General features: G+C 39.5%; 1 protein-coding gene across 2 annotated transcripts in view; it reads right to left on the bottom strand.

Moving 5' to 3' along the window:
• Nucleotides 1–10,186, bottom strand: part of LOC122815755 (26S proteasome regulatory subunit 7-like) — a 435,881-nt gene extending 425,695 nt beyond the window's left edge. For both annotated transcript variants that reach the window (XM_044088518.1, XM_044088517.1), the window contains exon 1: nt 9,976–10,186. In XM_044088518.1, coding sequence (XP_043944453.1) covers nt 9,976–10,045 — 70 coding nt within the window. In that variant the 5' untranslated portion in view covers nt 10,046–10,186. The remainder of the gene's footprint in view (nt 1–9,975) is intronic.
• Between the last annotated feature and the right edge of the window lie 3,555 nt (nt 10,187–13,741).

Genomic DNA, 13,741 nt, shown 5'->3' with positions numbered 1-13,741 from the left:
TTTTCCCTCACCTACCATCCCTTCACAACATGGCTCTAACAAACCTTAAGGAGCTGATCAGACTCTGTGCTCAAACACCACTTTAGGTCTAGATTAGAGATATCTAGAGAAGTTGTTTTTGCATCTATTGCCCTGGTCCTGTGAAATCAGCTTCTATTTTTCAGAGGAGTGGATAAGAGTACTCCTTTAAGAGGTACCTAAAATTCAACTTTATAGAGGAGTACAAGTACACCTTCACAGCAGCACTCCAACAACCTTCAGATGTTAAAACTTTTGGATCTGAACTTCATACAGATCACGATTAACACCAGGGTTCCATAGGGAGGTGTTCTCAGCCCACTGTTATTCACCATCTAGGCCCACTACTGCTATGCTAAGCACAAGTCCAACCATATCATCAAGTTTGCTGATGACACCACAATTGTAGGGCTCATCACAAAGGAAGATGAAAGGGCATACAGACAGAAGGAGTCATCTATGATCAGTGGGAACAATCCTGACCTGAATGTAAGCAAGACCAAAGAGATTACCATCGATTTCAGGAAAAGAAGAACAAACCACCCAATGCTCAGGATCAATGGTGGGAGTGTGAAGAGGGTTAGAAGTATAAAATTCCTGGATGTACACATATCAAAGGATCTGTAGTGGTCGGGAAACACCAGCCAACTGGTCAAGAAAGCGCACCAATGCTTACATTTTTAAGAAGGACGAAAAAAGCTAAGCTTCCTCCACATATTCGCTCCACCTTCTATAGATGTGCAACAGACAGCATCATCACCTGCAACTTCCAGAGTGGTTTGGGAAGCTGCACAGCTACAGAATGGAAGGTGCTACAAAGAGTGGCAAGGATTCCAGAGAAGATAACAGGTTTAAGTCTTCCATCGATACATCTTTATTCTGCAAGAAGCATCCGGAAGTCCACCAACATAATACAGGATAACAGGCATCCTGCACATGAACTGCTTAAGTATCTGGCATCAGGCAGGAGATATCGCAGCATCCGCTGCAGGACTACTGGATTCAATAACAGTTTCTGTCCTACAGTGCTTAGACTTCTGAACTCAGGCAGAAGACCCACAGGTCCTGATCACATAAGTCAATTTTTACTGTGCAATATATACTTACATATATTCCAAGTAAGTGCAATATTTATTAATTATATCCGCAGTGAGTATTATTTAACCCACTCAAGTGTAACATTAGGCAAATAACTTGGGCACTGTTCAATCTGTAGTGTGTTTTATATTACTTTAAATAGGGTGGTTAATTTAACTCAGGGGAGGGTATGAGTGTTGGTAAATGTCTCAGCTCTTTCTTGCGTGCAATGGGAGTAGTATATTATTTGTTAGTTATGGCTATTCCTCTACTTATACATGTTGTTTCACTTTCCTTTGTAATGTCAAGAAATGAGCTGCTGCACGAAATTTAATTTAGGCTACACTTGTATAGTTATAAAGTTTATTTTGACTTTAAAGTTAAAACACTAAAATCAAATCATGTCTCTTGCAGCTGTACTTTTAAGATCAGTGTCTAGGACTTGTGTAATATTTGTACAGCTACAATATGCTCTACCACACACTGCCACTGCTTGCAAGAAAAAAAATTTTATCCAATAAACAGTTAACTGTATTTGCAGATTTATTACCCTTCCCCTACAAAAAAAAATATATATATATATATATAAATAAAAAACAACTCTGACACCAACAAAGTCTAAATGGTTTCTAATAAAAAAAGAAGTTACGTACTCACCACAATATTCCATCAGTGTTGTTGCCTCTCATTTGCTCATCAACTTATGGGTCTCAGGTCTCAGCATCGGATCCGACTCAGCCGCATACCAAAGCCCCAGGCTCCGACATCTGAGCTCCTCCTTTAACCATAATGCTCCTCTCCTCCAAATCCCTCAGATCGAGGTTGCACCAAGTCATATCACGTAATCATCATATCATACAAGTAGGGTTGCCAGCTGTCCGGTTTTCAGACAAATTGTCTGGTTATAAAATTTCATCAAAACCAGACTCGTGAAGTCCGTTTTCTTTTGTGCCGCCAGAGGAGAAAGTAAATGTATCCCGCTCGAATGGGAGCGGTACGATATATTACTAGCTATTACACAACAATGAAATGCTTTTAACTTCGGTATTCCTGGTAGCTGTACAGTTTACACCGTACATACATACAGTCTGCTGAGCGGCTGAGCCTGGAAAAGGCATTTTTAGTGAAGAGGATGTACATGGTATACAACACATCAACAACTGTCCCTGGACTGTGCTATATGAACTTCCGACGGAATATAATCGGCGATTGTTTATGCTGCAAGCCTAGTCATTTTACCCAGGTGCACTGTACATTTACTTTTGCCATCATGCATTTATACCTCAAGTAGCCTCCACCACTTATACCAGCGTTTGCTAACTCTTCCCTCCTAAAACTTCATGGATGCAGCTAATTACGAAACAGAAAACATGTTACATCTTAACAACAATCGAGTACCTGTCCCACACCCCAGTAAAAAAAGTATTTGACAGAACTTTCAAAATGCAAAGGAATGTTAAGATAGTCATTTCTGAATGAGCAGTAAAGTGATTGGCTTAAAAGGTCTTATGGGGTAAATCGAAACTTACAATTTTGTAATAGCAAAGTAGTGGTGGTGCTGCGGTAGCGTTGTCACCTCACAGAAAGACGCTGTCCTGTTCGATTCTCAGCTAGAGCGTTTTCTGTGTGGAGACATGCTTGAATAGGCGTTCCTTCGTTGAAGGTTGTGCGTCAGGGCCGGCATCTCGGCACGTAAAAGTATACTGCCAATCATTAGCGGACCGGAGTTCTGCTGTGGTGACCCCTAACCAGGAAAAGCAGAAAGACACAACAAAAGACAATCTGCTTGCCCTGTGCATTTTTTTTGGATTTTTTTAATCAGATTTACCACCACGTGCACAGGCTAGCTAGCTCTCGACCTTTTATCTCCATGGACCATCCATAATTAGGTTTAGGGACATAGAAAATAACTGGAGAAGAATGCACCATATTGACACGTTTCATCAATACTGGTACTTACAGCTGCAGCAGCCTAGCAGTGCAAATAGTGCCGCCCGTGTTCTCTTCTCCCCTTTAAGTAAGGCTCAAGTCAAAGAGGGTGTTCCCATCAGCTGTCATGGTGATGTCACAAAATGGGTGGGGCATGGCTAGGAGAGGGGTGGGAATGGGTGATGTGAGGGGAATGACCTTAGCCCGGTTTTAGCCACAAAGAAACCTGGCAACCCTACATACAAGTAGAAGACATCACCTGGAGACAGGTCTATATTAGATCAATGAAAGTTTATCTAATCGAACACTGCAATCATCAAAAATCCAGGATCTCAATATGGTTTTTAAGAGATCACAGTACAGTGAAGATAGGAATATTTGCCCTTTCCTCACTGTAGTGTGATCTCAGAGTTGGAATACATATCTAGCAGGGGGTGAGGGAGACGCAGCCCCCCACAATTAAGATAGTGTGTTCCGGGATTTTCGATGATTGCAGCATTTGATTAGATAAATTTTGTTTTTACCTTGCAAGGATCTTGGAGAAGCACTGCTGCCTAAGCACAGGCTGACCGATTCCCACAAGTAGTAGGAATTGAGGCCTACTTTAGTTTTCTCCCCCTCCTACAATCCCCTGCAAACTATCCCTCCCTAAATGTATTCTACCTTATCTCTTCGTCGTAAACCCTCACACTATTACAATATACCCATCACCCATTTAAAGATGTAGACACTCTTAACTATGCTAAAATTGCTGACTTATTTGAACCACCACAGAAAACACATACATATATAGAAATAACGCATACTAAATATTAGTGCATTGGATCAATGTTCAAATACAAACAGAAACACTTATGGCAACAGTACAATATTATGTAAAACATATACACCTCACCTGAAAGAGCTAAAGTCAATCACATTTCATACAGGAATAATAAATCAACCTATCACAACCTACTCAAGACAGTAACTAACCTGACAAAGCAAAACAAAAATGATCTACAATTAAAATAAGCAAAGGGCACTTTACAACCCTTCCCACCAAACATTTCTATTTCTTTCTCTATCACTTAAAAAGTATAGATTACCTAATAAAAAATTACCTACATATCAGTTTACCAACAGAGCCAATACTTCAACCTGCTACTTACAGACAGAGCCAATGTTTTCAATCCAACTATTACAAAAAAAATAGATTACAACCATATTGCAGGATGAGAACAACAAATGAAAATTTGCAGTACTTTTAAAATATAAACTAACAAAGCTAATATCACCAAAAACAACTCCCTAACAAACAGACCACTGAATATGCATTTTTTCATTTTAACAATAAAGCCATTAAGACTGACCTAATCCAGGAACTGCTGACATCATGCATATTAATAAAAATCACAACAATGTACCAAAGACATTACAACAATTTTAATAAACAAACAGCATAAATGTTGAAGAACCATCAACAGCAAAGATGTTTTGAGTGGGTTTACTCTATAACAACAAACTTCAGAAATAACCATAACAAAAAAAAAACACAACTATTCATCAATCGCACAGGACCTAGATTCAATCACTGTTCAAGCCCTTAACTTCAATATACTTTTCAGTCTAACATCATTTAAACCTGGCAGCAATATTCAACTATGAAAACTAATTTTCTTGTCTATAAAGTACCACCCCCCCAAAAAAAAATGCATCTCAAATATTTTAAGAAACAAAAAAGTGATAATTACCACAAACTTTACTATGTTTTGCTTAGGCGCTGTTCGTATTACAACTTTTAATGGTATACACACGTTTGTAGATACGCTCAGCCAGCCTGTGTTTAGCATTACTAACATAACTTGTACAGCCACTCCAAATGTTAAGACTGACTGCTGCTGAAGAAGCCTGTCTGCTTTGCCAAGTGAGTCACAGTGGTGCTCCAGTGACAGACACACAGGCAAATACACAGTAAAATGGCACATCTACTTTAGAGAGGTTTGTGAAATATTTATATTTGTATTTATATTGCCATTTTTATTAGTAGTATCTTTTTAATGTGTAAAGTTATAGTATGATAGTGGAGCTTTTCTCCTCGGGCCTCTGCTGAAAATGGACATGTATCCAGCCAGACTAGCCCGGTTAACAAATGTAAAATAAAAATAAATAAATATTTGTATGATGCCCCAGGAGTAATCTACTCAAAAAATGAAGACTTAGGATTCTGACGTAAAACATCTAGTTAGTTATAAATTTTTACTTTTTTATTCAGCTTGGACGTGACTATGCTGTTTGGGGAGTGTAAGGTTTTGTTCTCACAAAAAAAGTCCGCATAATTTAAAAATGCGCACACACACTCATTTTTTCACACTGCACAATGACAATATTGGGTTTTAAAAATACACGCATCCAAAGCTACTTACCTCAAGGCTCAGAAAAACATTGCCAAACACACTAGTCTATTAATTTATTCATTTCTATTTGATACGAAGAGGAGGGCTGGTACAATTACCCTTTTCAACAACCCAGGAATAATAGCAAAAAATAGCAAGTTACATAGAGTAATAAACCAGCACAACAATCGTACATATAAATCAATTTAATGAGAAGGAATAAACATATAAAAAAGTTTGCTAAATATAAGTAGCCATGTGGAAGAAGCCAAATCATGCGTTCCATTTACAAAGTGAATACACCATGCTTGAGAAACAACAATGTAGTTAAGTTAGTATCAAACATACCCACCGGCCTTAAAGCACTTGCATTAAATCTCTTTACGAAGGTATTCAGAGACAGCACGTTTGAATCCTGGAAGATAGGTTTCAGACTTAACTAGAGAAGGAAATTTATTCCATAGTGCTGGACCTAATGTAGAGAAGGTGTGCTCACCATTTACTGTTTTAAAACCTCTTAAAATATCCAAAACTAAGAACAGGATCATAGGAAGTTACTACGCTAATGGCCCTAGGGCCCTTACAAACCTAGCCAAGATATACCCCTTATTTCCACAATCAGCAACTATTGCCCCTGTCCAAGAGGGATACAGGTGGAACCCCCAAGAGTGAATTTATGGTTACCCATCCAGTTGTCCAGACTGTGTTTAAAGAAGGCCAATTAGGTGCTCTGTTTGACAAAGTGGGAGTCTGCTCCAAAGGTATGGTAACCTCTGGGACACAAATCTGTTCCTCCAGCAGGTTCTACTAATGTCCCATACCAGGTTAAGATCTTCAGAGTGAGTAACCCATGTACCATTTGACTTACGGAAATGCAGCATTTCCAATAAAGCATGGTCAGAGACTGCCTTGTATGCAAGGCAGAGATCTCCTCTGAGTAGTCTGTATGAAACAGAATAAAGTGACAGTAATTTCAGACGATCCACATAGGACAGATGCTGAAGACCTTGAATTGTCCTTGTGAGAAACCTCTGTGGTCTCTCCAATTGCTGCAGATGCTTGGAAAGGTACAAGCCAAAAGAGGTGCTGTACTCAATTACTGGCCTGATAAGGGAAGAGTACAGGGAGGTTATAACTTCTTTTTTCAGGAAGCGAGGCCCTTACTTATCAGATGAGCTGTACAAAATGACCTTACCACTGTGGAGACATGGTAGTCAAAGGTAAGGTTGCTGTCAACCTGTGTGCCCAGGTCTTTCACCACTGAGTGCGCACTTAAGGTGTTGCTATTGATGTGTAGTTAGCAGGAACATTGCTCTTACAAAAAGGGATGAGAATACATTTTTTTTGTATTGAGTTTAAGGCCATGACTTTGGCTCCAATCATTTGTTTGTGCAAGACCCTCTTATAGGATGTTGACATCAATTGGAGATTCTATGACCACTCCTAGTTTGCAGTCATCAGCAAACTTTGTCAGCCAAGACCTTTAGTTTTTGCTTGTGCTTCACAGAAATAGATTCCAAACAATAGAGGTCCCAAGACTCCCTGTGGAACACCACTGGTTACAGGTCTGCTGCTGGAGGTGGATTCCCCTATTTTAACTATATGGGTGCCATCAGTGAGCCAGTTAGCGACCCTATCTAACAATAAAGAGGTTGATACCTAGCTAGGCAAGTTTGTCAATGATGCCACAGTGGGGGATAGTGTCAAATGCCCTGGCCAAGTGTAGGTAGGCTGTATGCACAGATTTCACCTCATCAAAGGCCTTGGTAACTGTCTCAAAGAAGTCCACCAGGTTTAACAGGCATGATCTTCCTTTGACAAATCCAAACTGAGTAGGGTAAAGTGTCTGGAGATTAGCTATATCTTTGCTGATAAGGTCCATGATGATTCACTCCATGGCCTTGCAGATAATGACATTCAGGCTAATAGGTCCATAGTTCCCAGGGTCAGTGGAAGCACCACCTTTGCGCAACGGAATAACGGTGGTAGTTTTCCATTCAGCTCAGACTAAGCTGGTGCTTAGACTGACTGAAAAGAGTACCCAATGCTGTCGCTAAGTCTTATTGGAGCCCATGTAGGATGCAGCCAGAGATGATATCAGGTCCCATAGATGCTGTGTTTTTGGCCTTTGAGAAGGCATTTATCACCTGCTCTTTAGAGTACAAAGTAGAGGACAGGTAGTAGGAATGTCATGGGGTACATGTGGCGGGGACAGGGGAGTGAAGTTTTCACAGAAACTGTCAGCCAACAGGTTAGCCATGTCTGCAGGCTCAGTATATATGGTATCATTAACTACCAGTTCGGCACAAATCTGGGCCTTTCCTTTTAGGTTACAGATGTAACTAAAGAACGCCTTATGGTTGTCCTTAGTTGAGGGAGCTAATTTGGATTCGTAGTCTGCTTCGAAGGACTTAACAAGAAGTCTTATTTGCTTATTTAAGCTGAGGAAGGAGCGTTTCCAGTTAAGGTGGTCTCACTCTGTCTTACTCTTAGACAGCAACTTCTCCTCTTACTGTAAAGTCTGTTAAGTGCAGTTGTCCACCAGGCAGGTTTGCTCTTCCTTGAGGAGCTTGTTTTGGTCCTATCAGGTGTGGCTGAGTTGCTGCAGTTATACAGGTGTTTGTATACAACATTGGTGTAGAACTCAGCATAGCTGGCAGTTCCAGCTTAGGGGGGGGGGGTGCACTGAAGCTATTCATACCATCCCGTGAGAAGTTATAATCTGCTTTGAAGACGTTTTTCGGTTTAATTGCTGATGGGGGGGGGGGGTCATGTGTGATAGCTACTTGGAATGAGGCTGATATGTGGTCAGATCTCACGGCTTTGTATTAGAACATTACCCCAAGTGACTTTTGCGCAGAAATGGGCAGGGCCTACATGATTGACAGGGCTGAGTGACAAGCCATGCCGATTAAACAGTGTCACGGTGAATATTTGTAACACAGGCTTCATGCTTTTTTATGTTATCTTTACTACAGTTACCACGGCTTTTAGTATACAATATGTAAAACAGAGATTAAATAAAGTTATCCTTATTTTCTACATTTATAAGTGCACCATCGAAACCACCGCATGTCCTGGGTATCTGACTTGCTTTGTCAATTTGTACTTAGTCTTACCACATTACTGTGTTGTAGGGTAAGAAGCGGGTCAGAAGGGCAGTACCCACAAGTTCCCGTTTTGCACTCTGGACCCATAACTCGTAGACCCTTCACCTTTCTTTGGTATAATGTTGTGCAGTAATTGCTTTTGCAGGAGAGGCAAGCCCCCCCAGCTTTCTTTAAACATTTTTCTGGAGACAAAGCAACAAGCAATATTCTGAGGCAGTGGGACATAAACACATACAAAAAATGCAATAAAAAAGACATCCCAGAAAGGTCACCACCCGCACCTTTACAGAATAGGAATTTTAAGTCTGTGTAATAGTATGCTGCACGTATAAAAACTATGTGTTCGCACCCCTCTGTTTTAAAGAATTGTAATTCTCAGCATAATAGCGCAATACTTTTGTATAAATGCATTATATTCAGCGTTCGTTTGAATAGGTAAATCTGTTTTGATCGCTACAGCATTTGTAAGTACACGTTCTGCCAAATTATTTAGTCTAAGATATAATTAATCAAAGCTTTTGATGACTGCAAATTGGAAATCTTGGTACCAGCAAATAAAGGAGAAAACGCTTTGTAGTGAAATAATTACAACATTTAGCATACGCATCTTTCAGAGAAGGGGTTTCCCATGTTTATTCAAAGCACTTTTCAAAGTAAACGTCATGAGCAAAGCGCTGGGCGGGCTTTGGGCAGTCCGTGCTACTGTGCATCTGGCGGGGTAATGTTCTAATACAAAACCAATCTCACCAGGGAAGACCTCACATTGGGGGGGTGCTACAGTGGTCCCCCATATTGGTAAACACCAGATCCAGGATGTTGGCACCCCTTGTGGGGGTGTCAACCAGCTGGTCCAGGGCATTGGAGTCGAGGAACCTTTGGCCAAATGAGTTTGAGCATGAGTAATTTACCCAGTCAACAGATGGGCAAAGTTACCTCAAATCATGTTTTAAATGCTGATTGACGAATATATTGATATGCACTTTCTGAAAAATACTGATGCCCACACATGTAATATCACATTGTGATATTTGGATAGATTCCACTGCATAAGCATTCAACTGAAAAAGGCACATGTGAAAAACACGCTTTTTTTAAATATACATCTTATAAATTACTTATCTGGATCCACAAGTGTAAATAAACATTATAGTCACCAGTGACCAGCATCTATTCTACAGTAGAACCAAGGAACACTGGTTTAAGTGCTTACTCAGAGTTTGAATCTCAAGCAAATTCTAGACAACATAAAACGCAACCGCAGCTCAGTGTCTCTACCGTCTAAAAATGCACTGCAGACAACTTAAATACTGTTATAAGATCCATCATATATATTATACTTAATAGATACAAACTAACTTATGGGAAAAACGGTTAAGAACGCATCTAGCTGACCCGCCGCAACAATTTCTGAAACTAGATGTGAATTTAATACTCGTAATTTGACAGGTATGATAAAAAAATCCTACCTCGAATAGGCTTGTCTTCTTTCTCCTCTTCTTTTGTTTTTCGCTGATCTGCTCCTAGGTAATCCGGCATACTTTATAACGTTTTAGGATGCTGTGGCTTATTGGTTTTATTAAGACTAGGACTAGAACTTCAAGAAAGTTTCGTGCAACAACACACTAAACCGTAAAGCAGAATTACACAGCAGATATTCGCACTTCCTGTTATTCTATGAGCAAGTTCCGGAGCTGTAGCGCCGGAAATTAGTTAGAGGAAGGTCTATGAATTTTGTGGCAGGTGTGCCTATCGGGTTGTGGCTACATTCTCTTGGCAGAAGAGCCCTAGTCCTTTCGGACACGGGAATCTAGCCCGCTCATAGTGAGATGGCTAGATTCTAGTGGGGAAAAGGACCGTCTTTACAGCAATAGTTTCTAGCTTCGTTGCTGTGCGCAGGCTAGATTAACTTGGTTGAAGGGACCTGGGGCCTTTCAGCCAACTATGTGAAAAGGCTACATTCTAGTGGGGAAGAGGACATTCTTTGCAGTAATAGAATTTAGCCTTCTCACATAATACAGGCTAGATTCCCTTGGCTGAAAGGACCTAGTTATTAATAAACATGAGGTATTCTGATGTAGTACACATGATTGACAGGGTCCTTTCCGAGCATGGAATCTATCTTTTTTTAATAGGGGAAAAGGGCTGAAACATATTTTAACTGATTTATAAATGTTTTACAGTTTATTTATCGGAATAATTTGTAACCTGATTTTCATCTAAAGCAGAATAGATTATACTGTATAAAAGACAAACTCAGGAAAAAATTCTGGATTGCAGTTTACAAAATTACTCAGGTTCACATGAAAGGGAGACTAAAGTTAATATTTATGTAAAAAAAATCCTGCAGTTGTTAACGCAAAGCAGGGGAATAACCTGGTTTGTAAAATAAGGTGAATTATTATGAGAAAAAGGAGTTTCTCTCAGAATACAAAGAAGGCTTTTGGAAGAACAGTACTGCATCCCTTCAGTACAGTTTCTTTGGCTGAATGGACTTGGTCCTTTTAGCAGAGTGTACCTAGCCTATTCTTAATGTACACTGGCAGGAATGACCTTTCTTACTGAGTCCTCCAGCCTGTTAATAACATGGCTAATTTCTGCTGGGCAAATGGACCTTTTTTATTCCAAAAGATTCTGTCACCTCTGGTGCACAAAGACAGGAATGACTTTTTTATTTTTTTTTTGAAGGAAAGAGCTGCACTACTTTCTTTTGTTGAGTGTAATTTCTGGCGTATTCACCACAGATTGACATGGCTGAAGTACCCAGGGCCTTTCAGCTAACGGAATCTAGCCTGCTCTATGTGAAAATGCAAGATTCTAGTGGAGGAAAGGACAGTCTTTCTGGGAATAAATTATCTCTCCTCTGGTGTTCAGTGTCAGGAATTGCCATTCTTTTTGGAAATACATGATTTACATTTGTTTGGCTGAGCATAATTTCAGGCCCCTTCAGAAGAGATTGCCAGGGATGAAGGCCCTGAACCTTTCAGTCAAGGGAATATAACCTGTTGTATCAGAAAGTGCTAAATCCTAGTGGAGGAAAGAACCGTCTTTCTCTGAGTAGCTTCTAAAAACTAGTGTACACTGGCAGGAATTACCCTTTTTACTGCGTCCCCCAGTCTGTTATAAGTAACATGGTTAAATTCTAGTGTGGAAAAGGACCTTTTTTATGGGAATATATTCTGTTACTTCCAGTGTACAAAGGCAGGAATTACCTTTTTTCTTTTAGGAAAGAGCTGCACTACTTTCTTTTGCTTGAGCATAATTTCTGGTGCATTCAACACAGATTGCCATGGCTGAAGGACCCAGAGATTTTCAGCCAATGGAATCTAGCCTGCTCTATGTGGTAGATTCTAGTGTGGAAAGGACCATCTTTCTGGGAATAAATTCTAACTCCTCTGGTGTTCAGTGGCAGGAATTACCATTCTGTTTGGAAATACATGACTTCCACTTCTTTGGCTGAAAATAATTTCAGTCCCCTTCAGAACAGATTGCGTGGTCGAAGGACCTGATCCTTTCAGCCAAGGGAATATAACCTGTTGTATCAGAAAGTGCTAAATACTAGTGGAGGAAAGGACCGTCTTTCTGGGAGTAGCTTCTAACCACTTTAGTGTACACTGGCAGGAATAACCCTTTTTATTGAGTCCCCTAGCCTGTTATATGTAACATGGCTGAATTCTAGTGGGGAAAAGGATCATTTTTATGGGAATAGATTGTCACTTCCGGTGTACGAAGGCAGGGATGACCATTTTTTAGGAAAGAGCTGCATTATTTTCTTTTTTTTTGAGCATAATTTCTGGCAGATTCAAAATATATTGCCATGACCGAAGGACCCAGGGACTTTCAGCCAACGGAATCTAGCCTGCTCGATGGGAAAATGCTAGATTCTAGTGGAGGAAAGGACCATCTTTCTGGGAATAAATTCTATGTCCTCTGGTGTTCAGTGGCAGGAATTACCATTCAGTTTGGAAATAACATAACTTCCATTTCTTTGGCTGAGAATAATTTCAGTCCCCTTCAGAACAGATTGCCAGAGATGAAGGACCTGATCCCTTCAGCCAAGGGAATATAATCTGTTGTATCAGAAAGTGCTAAATCCTAGTGGAGGAAAGGACCATCTTTCTGTGAGTAGTTTCTAACCCCTTTAGTGTACACTGGCACGAATTACCCTTTTTACTGAATCCCCTAGCCTGTCATGTGTAACATGGCTAAATTCTATTGGGGAAAAGGACCTTTTTTATGGGAATAAAGTCTGTTGCTTTCAATATACAAAAGCAGGAATGACCATTTTTTCTTTTAGGAAAGAGCTGCACTACTTTTTTTTTTTTGCTTGAGCATAATTTCTGGTGCATTCAACACAGATTGACATAGCTGAAGGACCCAGAGACTCAGCCAACAGAATCTAGCCTGTTCTATGTGAAAATGCTTGATTCTAGTGGAGGAAAAACAAAATAGTCTAAGAAATTTCTCTGTGTGGAAGATTTTCAGTCCATATATTTCTAGTTAATCACTGTATATTAATCAGATCAGACAATAGTAGTAGAAGTAGCGAACATAAACTCGTCTTAAATCAAAACAAAGCAAAAAGTAATAATAGAAAATATATAATTGCACAGCATTACTAAGTATTCGAAAGTAATCCAAGCAAGGCAGGCAGTCTGTTTCCAGTTGAAAATCCTTTATTAAGTACACAGACAAGCGATCCAAGTAAAACAAAAATAGAGTAATAATTTCCTCACAAGCTTTCTAAATATATATATACTTTTTATCAGGCATGGGAGTGGTTTATTGTGCTGTAAAACAAAGTGTTATTGGTACACATGTTAAATTCACATCCCTTCCACCATCAGTGTGACATTCGAGCTGGTCCTGCCCTACCTTTAGTAGCTGTCATAATAATATATAACCCTTATGTACTTTAAATAAAATTTATAATGATGTGATACCTCTTATTTAACCAAATTATTAAGTAGATTATTAAGTCTGTGATTTTATCCAAGACAATATATTACATGGCTGGAAATATATCAACCTTAGTTCATTTGGCAATCAACAAAATATATATAAATATATACATATACATTTTGCATGTAAAAATCAATTTCTATTTTCAAAGGGTTATATTTTATTTAAAGTACATAAGGGTTAAATGTTATTATGATAGCTACTAAGTAGGGCAGGACCAGCTCGAATGTCACACTGTTGGGGGAAGGGATGTGAATTTAACATGTGTACCAA

Source organism: Protopterus annectens, chromosome 11.part0 (assembly GCF_019279795.1).
Source record: "Protopterus annectens isolate FY-2018-M chromosome 11.part0, PAN1.0, whole genome shotgun sequence".
NCBI lineage: Eukaryota > Metazoa > Chordata > Ceratodontiformes > Protopteridae > Protopterus > Protopterus annectens.
This window is presented reverse-complemented; position numbering and strand designations above follow the sequence as displayed.